This window comes from Metarhizium brunneum, chromosome 6 (genome assembly GCF_013426205.1).
Source record: "Metarhizium brunneum chromosome 6, complete sequence".
In the NCBI taxonomy this organism is placed as follows: Eukaryota; Fungi; Ascomycota; class Sordariomycetes; order Hypocreales; family Clavicipitaceae; genus Metarhizium; species Metarhizium brunneum.
This window is the reverse complement of record NC_089427.1, coordinates 883,514-898,424: the sequence shown is the minus strand read 5'-3', so window position 1 is coordinate 898,424 and position 14,911 is coordinate 883,514. Positions and strand designations below refer to the sequence as shown.

At 53.5% G+C, this 14,911-nt stretch overlaps 4 protein-coding genes across 4 annotated transcripts; 2 read left to right on the top strand and 2 right to left on the bottom strand.

The window, feature by feature from the left end:
* Nucleotides 1-622: 622 nt before the first annotated feature.
* On the bottom strand, nucleotides 623-4,025 carry NUT1 (Mediator of RNA polymerase II transcription subunit 5; the record flags this gene model as incomplete). Its single annotated transcript, XM_014691231.1, has 6 exons — nucleotides 623-1,665; nucleotides 1,734-2,268; nucleotides 2,326-2,844; nucleotides 2,900-2,962; nucleotides 3,014-3,273; nucleotides 3,323-4,025. 6 exons carry the CDS (start codon nucleotides 4,023-4,025, stop codon nucleotides 623-625), a joined length of 3,123 nt encoding a protein of 1,040 aa, XP_014546717.1.
* A 4,286-nt stretch (nucleotides 4,026-8,311) lies between these two features.
* On the top strand, nucleotides 8,312-10,987 carry cel3B (Beta-glucosidase cel3A; the record flags this gene model as incomplete). Its single annotated transcript, XM_014691232.1, has 6 exons — nucleotides 8,312-8,387; nucleotides 8,445-8,759; nucleotides 8,839-8,996; nucleotides 9,065-9,459; nucleotides 9,519-9,921; nucleotides 9,989-10,987. The coding sequence occupies 6 exons, from the start codon at nucleotides 8,312-8,314 to the stop codon at nucleotides 10,985-10,987; spliced, it is 2,346 nt and encodes a 781-aa protein (XP_014546718.1).
* Nucleotides 10,988-11,205: 218 nt separating this feature from the next.
* Nucleotides 11,206-11,725, bottom strand: G6M90_00g096130 (uncharacterized protein; the record flags this gene model as incomplete). The annotated part of the gene is made up of 3 exons (XM_014691233.1): nucleotides 11,206-11,318; nucleotides 11,374-11,500; nucleotides 11,570-11,725. 3 exons carry the CDS (start codon nucleotides 11,723-11,725, stop codon nucleotides 11,206-11,208), a joined length of 396 nt encoding a protein of 131 aa, XP_014546719.1.
* A 459-nt stretch (nucleotides 11,726-12,184) lies between these two features.
* G6M90_00g096120 (uncharacterized protein) lies at nucleotides 12,185-12,682 on the top strand (the record flags this gene model as incomplete). The annotated part of the gene is made up of 3 exons (XM_066131504.1): nucleotides 12,185-12,187; nucleotides 12,270-12,405; nucleotides 12,618-12,682. The coding sequence occupies 3 exons, from the start codon at nucleotides 12,185-12,187 to the stop codon at nucleotides 12,680-12,682; spliced, it is 204 nt and encodes a 67-aa protein (XP_065987771.1).
* Between the last annotated feature and the right edge of the window lie 2,229 nt (nucleotides 12,683-14,911).

Below are 14,911 nucleotides of genomic sequence, written 5' to 3'. Positions count from 1 at the left end.
CGCAGGCTCCCAACGTACATGTAACAAGTTTGCAACTAGGTTCGACAAATACGAGTCAACAGTGCAAGTGCCAGAATTTGAATCTAGCCATTGGCTTCTACAACCAAACTATAAGGAATCCATGAAAAAACCACCTCATTTTCAGCATGCTTGGGCAGAAATCAGACCACCGCACGTGCGTACGTGAGGCTGCTGCGCTGGCGACGGGCGGCAGCACATCCACAAGCACCCAAACGCTTTCCAACACAAAAGGATAGAGTGACTAGGATAGATCGCTCATACACTCGGCCCTCGAATTCCTGTCACGACGAGAAGCAAGGGTCTGCAGGGGCGTCATATTCTCCGTGGCGAGTGATCCCAACACCAACCCGGGCAGACAGATGCCACAGAGACGCGCGAGGTAAACCCTTTCGAATCATACAAGTCCGACAATTAGGTATGCACACAACCTACTCGGGAAAAAGAAACCGCAGACGGACCTTTATGAAACTCCAAGTCCCAGAATCGGCATGTTGGTTTTAATACACGTCTAGACCCATCGCTTTGAGGATATCGCTACAGCCCATATCGCCACAGCCCATATACTGTTACATGTTCCCCTCAATAATGATACCATCACGCTTCAATTCCCACTCAAGTCCATGCTGTCTCCCCAGCCAAACATATCCATGCCATTCGTATCCAGGCCGCCAAACAAATCGCCGTCGCTAGTGGCATCCAATCCGCCTGCGCTTCCCGGGCCGCCAATACCCATGTCCAGCCCGTCAACCGTCATGCCGTCTGCGCCAACACCAACAGCCGCCATGGCATCAACATCCCCGAGACCACCTGCCCCAGAGCCAAGATCGAGCTGGATACCTGGTGCCTCGAGAATAGCCTGGTTCTGGGGCATCGCCATGTGTGCTTCAACGCGGCGATAGAGGCGGACCACAATCTCGGCCAGGACAGGGTCCGCCTTTTGTAGCTTGTTACACCCTTCGGCTTCGAGGCGCAGGACTTCACGGAGCGTCAGGGGCCGTTGAACGGCGGGCGGAACATTGCCCGATGCGTCCATCATTTGGTTGTTTGGCGGAGGCTCATTGGTGACGTTGGGAGCGCAAACAATTGCCGCGACGGCGTCGTACACAATGTTTGCGCTGCCCGTCTCGGATTGCGTGCGGACTTCCTCCAGAAGAAGTCGGAGCGTCCGCTTGGCTCCCATGATTTTTTGCGCAGCGATTAACTGTCTGTGTGTGTAAGATGTGGGCATGCTATTAACACTCGGATGCATGCTCCATTGCACGAGACCCTGTACTGTGTGTCTCAAGGCGCCAGCAAGTCCCGCGCTGGAGCTGTTCGTCCACGATTGGAGTTCATTGTGATCTGCGCCACCGGTTCGCCGCGACAGCGGCAGGCTGTCCTTGAGAGCTCTCAACAGTGGCTGGATATCCTGGTTCTTGGGGTCCTGGCGCTGATATGTCCGCAGCGAGTGCTCCAGTGGTTTTGCTACTAGATTTCGAACTGATGATAACATGGTGCTTGCCTCCCCGGAAATAGAGCTGGGTAGCAGGATGAGTTGCAAGATTTTGATAATTGCCTTTTGCTCTTTCTGCTCTACCCACAGGTAGTCTGCGAGGAAACGCAGTGCCGGTACAAGTGAAGGCAGCAAAAACGTATCCACCAAGTCTGAGCAAGTCAGTTAGTTGGTGTAACACTCCACACTGGCAAAACAACAGGAACAAAAAACAACTTACATTCTATACCTCCTTTCAGAGTTTCGTCACTGAGATAGCCATATGTGTACGCCACGACAATATTCTGAAACAGAGACGCTACGAGCAGATAAAAATCCTGTGGCGGACACGAAGACATTAGATCATCGCCCAAGCCTCCAGAGTCAGCAAAGAGACCATGAATCCAGCCGCTCAGATGACCCTTTTCTTGCTCAGTCAGCTCATCTCTGTCACGGCTAATATGTGCTCTGCCAAGGATTTTGGCAATACAAGAGTCTGGCGACGTGATGCCAATATCAGCTGCAGTCAAGTTATACCGATATGCAAAGGCTAGCACAAGGAGGAGAATGGAGCCGAATTCTTCGTATATGGGCTGGTATTCGCCTTGATCCTCCTCGTATCGCCAGTTATCCAGGAGTTGACATAATGGGTCCAGAATAGAGGGCAGCTTCTCAAAGAGCAACAGAATGTCGAGGATTCGAGGCTTCTGCGCCAGTTGGCTGCACAAAAGCTTCAACGACATGGTTTCTTTATTGTTACAGAGTTGACGCATCACCTGTTGGCCAAGTTAGCAGCGAAGCTTCTTGAAGGGCACGGCTGGCAGATTTCATACCTCTACCAATGCTTGGCAGACCGCACCAACGTTGCCGTCCATCTTCTCAAGTTCTCGTATTAATCCCTGGACCTTTTCGGCGTCGGCCAAACAATCCTGAACAAGCTTTTCCTTGGAGTACTTTTCTAGTGAAGGCTCATATGACATGGATAGCTCGCCCAAAATTCGTTCAACGTGCTCCCTTTGCACGAGGCCGTGAAGGGCACAGGCTGTGCAGAATTCCTCGCGCACACTCTCAGTGTACGGATTATTACTTCTGGATTCGTCAAACATAAGCGAGGCGGTGGGAAATACGCTGGTATCTACTTGGCTCAGAGCCTCGGTAATGCAAAACTCGGAAGCGTTGGTGTCAAACGTTGGTTCCCGGAGAAAAAGGAGGCATAGGAGAAGGGGTACTTTGTTGACGAGAAAAGATTTCAACAAATGTGCGTCTTTGGGCCCTTCGTTGCGGAATACGGCATTGGCGAGGATATCAAACGATGCCACTATCAATTCAATGGCGCTCGACTGTGTTGCACCCTTTCAAAGTCGATCAGCCAGGCAGCCATCTCAGGCTGGGGAGGTGTAGACCTACCTGATATCGGTTTTGTAAATATGATATCAATACATTGTCGTCGATCAAAGGACGTCCTACAAGCTAGTCTGTGTCAGCGGTGATTGCCATGCCTCTCTCTATCTGGCAACATACTGATGCATTCAAAAAGACATATACCGCTGATCTGGTGTTGGAGATTAGCAGGTCCGGAATGACAAAACTGTCTAAACCAACAGTCGTCCCCAAAAGCTCGTCCATAGCGGCATTAGTGGCCGCCTGGTCCTTCTTATCAATCGGGTCTAGTCTGGCCAAAGTTTCCGTGCGGAAGATCTCTAGCCGTTCGACAAAGCCCGGGGCCGGCTGCAGTGTCTGAATAAAGCCAGCCATGCTGTTTGCGAGGCTTTTTCGAATAGCTAAAGACGTTAGCCTGCCAACCTGACGCCAGAGATCGGGAAACCGTACCTTTGGCATGTGGGCTACTGATGGCCTTTACAAGCGCAGGAACCTCGACCAGTCGCAACAGGAGCGGGACAAAGGCAGCTCGTGCAGTCTCCATGTCGATACGGGCCTGTGAACTCTGCAACTCGCCCATGACATCTGTCGCGAAGACGCTGGATACTGAGGTGAAAAGCTCCATCCATTTGGAAATGACCTGGACCAGCTCCAGAACGACGCGTGATTCTCGAAAGGCGGTTCCCTCCACAATGATCTTGATGACATGATAGAACATGAACTCCTCCACCCAGGCCGAACTATTCCACCGCTGCGGTTTCTTTCTCTTCTCTTTTGAGCGCTGGTAAGGGTTGTTGCCCTTACTCGCGGACTGGGTTTCATTTTGCGATGTTTTGAGCTGCGTGTGCAGCGACGAAAACTTGTACAGAACCCTTAAAATGGACGGCGCATCAACGTATCCCAGTTTTGTAAGAATCTGTATATATGGAGGTATCCGCGGATCGAGGCTTATGACGTTGTAAGGCTGCGGTTGAAGGAATAAAAGGGCGATCACGAACGGCGGGAGAGGATGCTGATTTTGGACAAGCGGGACGAATTCCTCAAATGTCTCCGTGTCAAGGCGCTTGAATATGGATTTGTCGACAAACTTCGTCCAGTATTCCATCGAATCACGCAATGCGCGCTCGGGACCGGAGCCAGTGAGTTGGTCCATGGCGAAGTTGTCGATGGGGGGTCGATGAACGGGGTAGATTCAAATATTATCGCGTATTGAATGGGAGCAGGGGAGACCAGCGGCCATGGAGTAAGGCGGTGCTGCGCGCGGCAGCGCAGGAAAAGATGCTCGAAGCTAAAGAGACGTCAGCCAAGTTGGTGCGCGCCACAAGGGCCAAAAAAAAGTTGCAGCCTCGTCAATGTGAAGCTTAAGAGGCCGAGAGTGACGAACTGCAACTTGAAAGACTGGCGGATCTGACTGGCTCCTGCCGGACGAAGCAGCCAATGTGGGGCAAGATTGGGCCAAGTGAGAAAGAAAGCTTGGCAACTACACGCGACGACGTGGATCGTGATTCATGACTGACTGACGGTGCAAATCAATGCTGCATCCAAGCTCCCGGCATCACGACGCCAAGGGGGGGTTCTATCGCTCTCATACTTATTGAAAGGTTCTTTTACATTCGTTTAATGGGGGGAACACATTGATCCTCAATTCATGCGGCGTCGGACAGGCACAACCCGCTGCATTTGCTGCTTCCAATGACCAGGCTGATGATACCATCGACCTCTCTGGAACACCAGAAAGCACTATCGGACTGGCCTTTCCTGCTGAAATTCAATCGACTACATGGCGGGTGAATTCGAGGAGGGAGGCACCTAGGCTAAACACGGCGCATGCTGCTCTTCCCAAGCCTGCTTAAACACCAAACGCCAACTCAAATTACCATGAGGTCAAACTGCGCCAGGATATTATCCCGAGGATTGGACATGGAGAAGGCAGGGACGGGCTGCTTCTATGTTTTATGCCAGGAGCTGTAGGTGTCATGGCAAACGACGGCTTCAGGTTGACCTGCAACATGTCCCACCTCACTTTTTCTGGTTCGGCATGGTCCCGCCGCATGGATACATCAGCGCAGAAACCAGCCATGCCTGGTCGAAACGTGCGATCGGATGGCAAATGGTGGCATGGGTGCTGTAAGTGTCATGGCTTACATCGCAACTGCAGCAATGTAAAGTTCGAAGAGCACGCGTATAAACGGCCTGCCTCCTGTCACGCATGTCTAACCTTCACCTAGACGTCACCATCATGTCAACTGCCTGTAATCAGGCTTGAATCGAGCTAAGCTAGGTCTGCCAACTCTCTCACCGGTGTTTCATTTCCTCACGGTGATGCAACTTGGCTTCCAGGTCAAACCATCGACTCGCGACAAACAATTCCATCTAAAAGAGAGAGAAACCCGTCACGTCGGGCAATTTACACCCTTCGGATGAGGACCAATGTCCACCCTATGTCTCTTGAGAGATCATCCGCAAGAAGCATTCCTCCCCCAACGAGTGCAAATGTTTCTAAACTGCGTCTCCCTATCGCCCGTATCGCAACAATAGCTGTAACGCCAGATCCCTATCCAACAAGAAAATGTTTCCGAGCCATTAAGCTCCCTGCAGATGGATCTGGTCAACCCCTCGGGGTCCGAGCTACCTTCGGAAACACAGTATGTGGCCCTGACAGACGCGGCCGCGAGCAGGGCAGTCACGGTGGCCATGTTGATGGACAGCTTCATCTTGCCTAGGACCAGTTAGGCGGGAGAGCTGTAAAATATTGCCCTTTACTTACAATCTTGTATGGTTATATGATGTTTTTTTGGCGGTTTTGTTATTGGCAGCGACGGGGAAGACTTGAGACTTGGGCAGATATGTTGGAGACAGAGCGGGCAAAAGAGATCAAGCCCATGATATTTATATACAAGATGCTCCGGTCTCGACCGCGTTGGGCTTGAGTCAACTGCCGAGCTACAGACTTATTGGCATGCGATACGACTCCAGTGCCTGCAGTCATCTTCTCATCCCGAGGTGACATTGCACCCGTCACCGCAAATAAGGACGTCTTGTCCACCACTCTTGATTCAAAACGGATTGCTGAGCACGGCACGATGGCAGCTGAACGATAGTGCCAAGAGATATCGTGGCCAGTAGGCCAAATGCGTCTGCCGTGACGTGGTGAGAATCACAGATCGCTGCGCTCTTCATTGGGCCAAGTCGGTGTAAGCAGCAGCATCACTTGCAGACGCTTTCCAGGAACAGCAGTCTGGCGTATGCAGTCATTCACCCAAAAAGGAACGGGCAGCCAGCCACAAACACGATCTCCAACCCGTTGGGAAATTTCTATATCATAATGCCAACATCATGCATGTCTCTCAGGGTATCTCAGAGTCTTGTGACGGCCAGCGACGGGCCGACGGCGCCCAACTCACCACTGCCAGAGCATCGATGCGCTCGGCCATCTCGATGCCTTGCCAATGGCTTAGAAGGCCAAGCTAAAAACAGCACGGCAAATGAAGCCCGTCAAGCAAATTCCATAGTCAACAAACTTGACCGCCATCAACACGGTGGTTCGTCGCCGCCACAATCCGACCCAAAAATGGCATGTTGACGGGCATCGCATCGGGCACCACCCAGAAGTCTGTGCCGACATTCACGATGGCAAACAGACGTAATGAGTCACGTCGTCTAGCTGTTTTCAGTCGACTTGTGAAACCACACCCAACTATGCGTAGATGGAGTCGGCTTCTTTGTTGAGACGGCTGGCAATACAAACAGGGCCTTGGCAAGTATGTTTTACTGTGACTGGCGGGTTTCTGATTCATGCAAACTATTGTCAACGTGTAGGAAATTGCAGGTAACGCCAAGCAACCAGGCATTGATGTGAGCCACAAGAAGTCACAAGGTCAATATTCTCGAGCAGCCCGCACTTGCGTGCTGTACATGCAACTTTGGCTGTCACAGTATTGGGAAGATGATGATGTAGGCAAGGCTCTGCGGCAATCAATGCGTAACGACATGCAAATTTATTACAGCTTGAATTATATTGTTTGAAGCTGATATCGAGTATTTAGCATCTGAAAAGAACCCTTTGACCACAAGTGCGTTATCCCACCTCTGACCGTGCATTAGCAGGTTGTGACTAGAACTTGTGTATCATCTTTCAAGGTTGTGCAAGGGCTTGTAACAGGGGCTAGAAACGAATTGGAGATGAAGGGGAAAATACGTACTTGAAATTTACGTGAAAAATAATGGAAAGAAATGAATACTTAAACTTAAGCTCATATTTAAAGCCATACTATTAAGTTGATACTTAATTCGCTGAGCCAACTATACCAGGCGGTCCTGGGCCTTCAATGTTGTGTGGGGGGAAGGGCCCTCCTCCAGCCTTGGCACAATGCAAGATGTCAACTACCTAAGGTGTATCTGCACTCTCTTCGCGGTTCATAGAAACGTGAATTTGTAGCTTATGCTCATGAGTCGCCAATAGTTTTACGAGGCTCTTAAGCTTCTTCTATTTAGTATCCAATTTAATAGACTTTTCAGGGCGAGGATAAATACGGTTAGCGTGCTATCTACATCATTACGATCCGATCTATCGAGAGTAAATACAAGTCCGTCGTATCTCATATGTGATGATGTATAAAATGCAAAATAAAGCCCTTACACTACAAGGAGTAATGTCCGCTTTTTTGTAGTGTACTTAAGTAGGCACCGGTAAAACTTTTGTCACAATGGTAAAGTACGCAAGGTTCAATGTTGCCGTGACAGTGGCCGCTGCTGCATCAGCCAATGGAAACCCGGCGCATGGACCAAGCTTGCCTACATTAGAAAGCCAGGACCTCAGGTGCCATGTTTTGTAGGGTCGCGTGCTTGGATTCAACGTAGCACTACCTGCCATTATCAAGTTGAACATCAATGTCCCGTTGCACAATCCCATAATTCTGTGCATGGGAATCCTGTAGCCACGACCAGGCCGCTCGTCCAACGGCGTGCAGCAGCAAGTGAATTATCCAAAGAACAAACCCAATGACAGACGCCATCTGCCGGCGCAGCAGCCCAACGCCCACCCGTGGCGCCCGGAAACCAACCCGATTAGACCGCCCCTGGAATCCGTGCACCATGATTTTTTTAATTCTTCCGTCATGCGTGGGGGTTCCCTTGGTTGATTTGCGCCGTTTTGCAAATCCTCTGCCTTTCCTCGGTTGCATTTTTCTCGGGCGAGTCTCCCCGGTTGGAACGTCATTAGATTTCCTGTCCACTCAGCAAAGTGCCGGTGCATGTCTGGTGGCTTGGCATGACATTTGCTCCCCGCGTTGGGGGTCGTGAATATTAACGTCAGCGAGTTTGTCGACATTCTGCAATTTTTTAATTTTTTTTTTTTTGTTGATCATCATTTTCATTTTCATTTTCATTTCCTTATTTCCAGACTCTACGGGCGCCTTCTCAGGGGCGTACACTTCCACGATGAAATCAGTCTTGCTTGCGCTTGCGCCCATGGGAGCCGCGGCGCTTGCTGTCTCGCCTCCTGTATATCCAACCCGTGAGTTTATACAACATACATCTCTGCTACCTTGAGCATGTGCTGAGCTCGTCGCAGCACAAGCAAGGGGCCACGGCCAATGGGCAGACGCCTACGTCCAGGCCCGCGCATTCGTAGCCCTGATGAGCCTCGGAGAAAAGGTCAACATCACGCGCGGCTTCGCCGACCCGAGCAACACCTGTGCCGGCAACACCGGATCCGTGCCGCGCCTCAACTGGCATGGCCTGTGTCTCATGGACGCGGGCAACGGCGTCCGCGCGACAGACATGGTGAGCGCCTGGGCCTCGGGCCTTCACGTCGGCGCCAGCTGGGACAGGAACCTCACCTACGAGAGGGGGCTGTGGATGGCGAGGGAGTTCAAGGCCAAGGGCGGTAGGTCCAGTCCCCTGCCGTCAACTCGGGACGGGGGTGCTCGGCTCTCAACGACACGGGCGAGGCTAATCGTGCCCAGTGAATATCGCGCTTGGTCCCAACGCCGGTCCCCTGGGCAGAACTCCTCTCGGCGGCAGAAACTGGGAGGGCTTCTCGGTCGATCCCTATCTCGCGGGGGCGTTGGGCGCCGAGACCATCACGGGCATGCAGGAGGCCGGTGTCATGGCGAACCTCAAGGTAATTCTGTCACGGTTCTCGCCATGACCAATGTACATTCTCCCCCTAAGGCTAACCCTGCTGTTTAGCACTTCATCGCCAACGAGCAAGAAACATATCGCCGCCCCTATTTCGGCGTGGAGGCAGTTTCGTCCAATATCGATGACAAGACGCTCCACGAGTACTACCTCTGGCCTTTTATGGATGGCGTCAAAGCCGGCGCCGCGTCCGTCATGTGCTCCTACAACAGGATCAACAACACGTACGGCTGCGAGAACAGCAAACTCATGAATGGCATTCTCAAGGGTGAATTGGGCTATCAGGGATTCGTCATGCTCGATTGGAACGCGCAGCACAATTTGAACAGCGCAAACGCGGGCTTGGATATGCTCATGCCCCTGGGTGGCTCCTGGGGGGACAACCTGACCGAGGCGGTGCGCAACAACACAGTCAAGGAGGCGAGGGTCACCGACATGGCTACAAGGTTCGTCTCCCCACACTGCCAGGTGCCTCGCTTTGCCGTTGCCGGCTGACACGCGGCAGGATTCTCGCGGCGTGGTACCTCGTCGGGCAGGACGAGGGCTTCCCGACGCCAGGAATCGGCATGAAGAAGCTCACCGAGCCCCACGAGCCGGTTGACGCCCGCGACGCCCGGTCGAAGCCTGTCCTCTTGGAGGGCGCTATTTCGGGACACGTGCTCGTCAAGAATGACAACCACGCGCTCCCGTTCACCAAGCCTCTGCGGATGGTGTCCGTGTACGGGTACGACGCCGCCGTCCCCGCGACAAAGAACACAGACGTGCTTTTTCAGCTGGGCTACTACTCCTCCAAGGAGATGGGGCAGGCTGTCCTCGGAAAGGACTACCACTTCGACCAGGCGGCCAGGGGAGGCACGATTATCTCCGGGGGGCGCGCTGGCTCCAACGCTCCAGCGTATATCAGCGACGTGCGTTCAACTGTAACCTCGGAGGAAACCGGTGACGGCGAAGAAAAAAGCTAACTAGATTGTCTAGCCGCTGAGCGCTATTCAGCAAAGAGCCCAAAAGGACAACACCTGGGTGAACTGGGACCTGGCATCCGACAACCCCGACGTCAACGGCGCCTCGGAAGCCTGCCTCGTCTTCATCAACGCCATGGCTACAGAAGGCTGGGACCGCGACGGCCTCCACGACGACCCGAGCGACGCCCTCGTGAACAATGTCGCCTCCAAATGCGCCAACACGATTGCCGTCGTCCACGCGGCCGGGATCCGCCTCGTGGACCGGTGGATCGAGCACCCCAACGTGACGGCCGCCATCATCGCCCACTTGCCCGGGCAGGATGGCGGCGCGGCCCTCGTCAAGCTGCTGTACGGAGAGGCCAACTTCTCCGGCAAGCTGCCGTATACCCTGGCCAAGAACGAGTCCGACTACGCCGTGTATGCGCCCTGCGGCCGGGGGCCCGACAACACCACCAGCCCGCAGTGCGACTTTACCGAGGGCGTGTACCTCGACTACAGGGCGTTTGACGAGGGCAACGTCACGCCCCGGTACGAGTTTGGCTACGGGCTGAGCTACACCACCTTTTCCTATGGCGGTGTCGAGCTCTGGCAGGACGAGGGACTTGTCGAGTCTGCCGGCGATGCTGGTGATTTGTGGGATGTTGTCGCTAGGGTGAGCACCACGGTGACCAATACTGGTTCCGTGGCGGGCGAGGAAGTCGCCCAGCTGTACTTGGGGATTCCTGGCGCTCCGCCGAAGCAGCTCCGCGGGTTTGAAAAGGCGCGGCTGGCGCCGGGGCAGTCGGCGACGGTCGAGTTTGGCCTTACCAGGCGGGATCTGAGCGAGTGGCAGGTCGCAAGGCAGCGGTGGGTGGTGCAGCGCGGAGAGTACGGGGTATTTGTCGGGGCGAGCAGCCGCGATATTCGGTCCACTGCGTCGATTGTGGTGCCTGGACGGATGGAGAGAGGGCGTGCCGAGACGCCGAGCAGGATCGCGGCGCCGTTCATTATGAAGAGCAATGGACGCTACTAGCGTTGGGGTTTTTATATACACGTATAACCGCTGTTTGTGTTGTACACTTTGTATTATACACGACATCCTACGTTGATATATAGGGGTCCGCCTCGTGCAGTCTGCTCGTTGTCGGCTTCGTCTTCCAGCAGTGACTGCAAGTTGATTCCTTCCATTACGTGTTCGTCTCGGCTTCGACAGTGGGGTATATTCGAGCTCCGAGTCGCGTGTTGACGGCATCACCACCAGCCCCCCTTCTTCTTCTTTGGCGTCTCTGCCTCTTTGGCCTCCGCATCGTCCTTTAGTGCCTTGTCCAGGGTGCCAACCTTTGCTTCCAGGTCGGCAATCTCGGCTGCAAAGAAACCGTCAGCAAAGGTGCCGCAACAAAGAGCCCTGTCCCATCGTACCGTCTGTCTTTTGTCGGTGCTCGTCCGCCTCGAGCTTCACCCATCCCCAGTAGATGAGCTGGTACGAGAAGACGGCGACAACGAGCACCTTTGCAATCGGTCGCGTAAACGTCTTGTAGAACTGGGACTGTAGCGTCATCGTGTCAACGTGTCAGCTCGAGCTGCACCCGGCGCAGGGTGCTTGCGCGCAACCTACAGTTGGGCCAGGCTCCTTGGCCGTCGCGTACCATCTCCCCCTCGGCCGAGCCGCAAGCGGCAATCGCCGCGACGCAGCCATTGCAACTGGTCGCGATATCCTCTCCAGGGCCATGGTCCTCGCTCGTGCCGGCGCAGCAGATGTGTTGACGCGCATGCTTGTCGACAGCATGAAGTCGAGCTTGGCTTTGAGCAAGCTCTCAATGATGTAGCATTAAAACGTGAGTGTGTGTGGCGGTGCCAGGGCGAGCCACATAGTTCCCCCGCAAGCCCGCCCCGACCTGCGGCCCAAGCCACACGTCCGGCTTGTGGCGGGACCCTTTTTCGAGGGTTCCTTGACGACACATGGCCGGAACGCGGCCTCGGACAAGGACACGGGTTCAACTCTGTCGACAATTTCGCATCAACACCCACCCGCTCTCCGAATACCATCACGCACTTTGGCATCTTGTCGCCTTCTTCAATCTTTTTGTGAAAACGCAGCCGTCCCCGCGCATCCCGCCAACAAACACAAATACATAAAGTGTTTTCTGCCGTCTGCGCTTTCATCTGTTGCAAGCTCCCACGCCGCCCGCATCGTCCACCCCCTTTCGTACGAATAATATCCTCCGGCACAATGGTTCGTCCAACACATCCGATTCCCCTCGACGCCCGTCTACCTCGTCTCTCAACACGCCACGTACTGACCACCCGCCTTGCAGGCCCAAACTCTCGAGCAGCGCCGCCGAAACGCAAAGTTCGCCAAGGAGCAGGAGGCTCGCATGGGCAAGTCAGACGACCAGATCAAGAAGCGCGCCAAGGAGACGCCCAAGTCTCCCATCTCGCCCGTCTGGATCGGTGAGTCTCCCTTTTTCTCCCGCTCTTGTTTCCCACCAGTTGCGCATGGCTCCTCATCGGGAACGAACACGTCTCGTCGCATTGCGCCGAGTGCCATCCCCTTTCCATGGCCCTGCCGCATGGATACTTAGTCTTGTCACATTGAGATGGACACATCCCCCCTTGGCAGCTATGTACCTTTGGACAGTGGGCATTTCAACTAACGGCGCTAGGTGTCCTCGGTTTCATCGTCTTCGGCGGCCTGCTATTCGAGGCCCTGTCCCGCATGTTCGCATAGACCGACCCGGATAGCACAGTAGACCTTTGAAACGGCGCCGCTGAGAAGGAAAGAAAGAAAGGAGAAAAAAGTTTTGCCAGCGTCCCGTCGTTGCAGAATCCACTCGGGGACAGGGGGTTGAGCCGCTGGCTGCCATGGCTGAAGGTTCAATGTTGCGGCAAGGAATGCCAGCGACAGGTTGGCCAGAGTTGGCCGTTGGAGGGGAAGTGACACGTCCGCTTGAAGCCATCAAGTCACCGGCTACGGCTGGTGAAGCGCACAATTCTTTTTGTGGTATTTTTATTAAAAAATGCATGTATAGTACACGGCGTACAGTGGTTTCCTAATTTAGCTGCGGGTGCTCGTGAGCGACACCTATAAAATTTGACGGAACTATTTCTCATCTGAGCCGGGCGTGTTGCTAGTGTGCGTGACGCCCTTCGTCCCGTGGGGGTGATTGGTGCTGTTTGTCTATCCGAGGACGTGGCAATGTCGTCGCCGTTGCTATAATGAGCTGCTGTCCAGGTGTCTGTCATCAATTCGTCGCTCGTCAGGCTCTATGGAGCGGAAACATGACGAGCCTGGCTATGGCGTTGACTCTTGAGCCAGGGCGTCGAGAACAACGGTCGTCATGGCGGTCGAATCTGGCGGCATTTTTCTTAGCGCAGGTGCAGATGGCTTGCCCTCTACGGATTTAAGAATATGTCAAGAGATAATTGTACGAGGAGGCTCAATCTCGGTGGATTGCGCAGTTCACAATCCTGTGCGGGTGGAAGCCACGGCAAGTATCGTCTTCGCATTACAAGCGCAGTGTATAATTTCGTCGGTATGTTCTATCTCAATGGACACAAAGGGAGGAACTGAGCGGCAGCCAGAGGCAATCACGTAGTTGATGAGAAAAAGCAAGTCCATGTAGATACCGCGCTCTATTGTAAGACGCTGCGAGGCATTAGTGCAAACTTGGCTGTATAAACTATATCTCGAGAGATGTCACGCGTCGTACAATCAGAGAGTGGCAAGTATTAGCTCGAGTTTGACTGTAATGTACCAACCTCTTGACAGATATCACGCAAAGTGAAAGATGGTGGAAAGTATTGTCGCAAGTTGAGCTACAATGAAGCAACTTGTCAAATATCATGACATTACAATCCCCGTCCAATTGAACAAACATCTACTGGCATATGAAACGGACATTCTTCTCCTAGGTAGATGCAGATTAGCTTCGCGTCCAAGGATCTGTTACCTGTTAGCGAATATATCCAATGCCGTGACCATACCCTACACCAATGAATGATGTTGCCCAGTCTGCCAAATACATCCATACAAGAGACTATCAAAAGCAAATCCAACGCACCCAACGTCAAAAGAGTCCAAGACAGGACCATGAACAGCAAAGTTCCAAAGAATCCAGCGTCTTCAGACTCTTTGCCACGCCCATTCCCTTTTCCAAACTCAAAAACAGACACGGCCTCGTACAAGCTTGCATGGGCAAACTCTCACAGGCACAGCACGTCCCTCTGCGATACAGTGCAACCCTAAACAAGCAGTCTCACTAGCAGTTCCCTTTTCTCCCAGGAACCAAGATCCAAACCCACCCACTAACAGATGCAGCCTCCGCAAACAGCTGCCTTCTGCAACATCCTGACCCAACTCAAACTCCACGCCCGGCCTCAACCTCGTACTCCAACATGAACCCGGAAAAATAATAAAGTAGAAAAAGGGCCTATCCCGCGACCCAAGTTACCCTACGCTCCCGTCGGCCGCAGCTGAAAAAAAAGAGGAAAATGTTAACACCGCCGACGGACCCCGATACAACCGACTGACGACAACCTCAACAAACCGCCACCGGAGCGAGCTCACCAGCGCCGTTTTCCAAGGCGTCAACTATTGATGAGGTGGCCTTGGCAGCTGTTCTCTTTTGCTTCGACCTGTCCTGTGCGCAAGTGCGTACACCCCCCTCCCACCAGACGAACTCGCGAGAAGAGACATTCGTGAAAGAATCCAGGCAATGACCACATGACAGCGTTGCATTGCAGATAGGACATTTGGCACTATGTGAACTTTTTTTTCTTCCCCATGCGGAAAAATGCGCCTGGACCAAAGTGGCACTCGAGTGTGGATTGTGGTGCGAACATTGAAGGTGGTGGCAGGGCGGGTTGGGTTGCATTCGCTCAGCACTTTTGGCTCACGCTCTCGTTCCCACTGACATGCAGCGGCAGCGGCAGCGGAAAGGGACAGGGTCTAGGATTA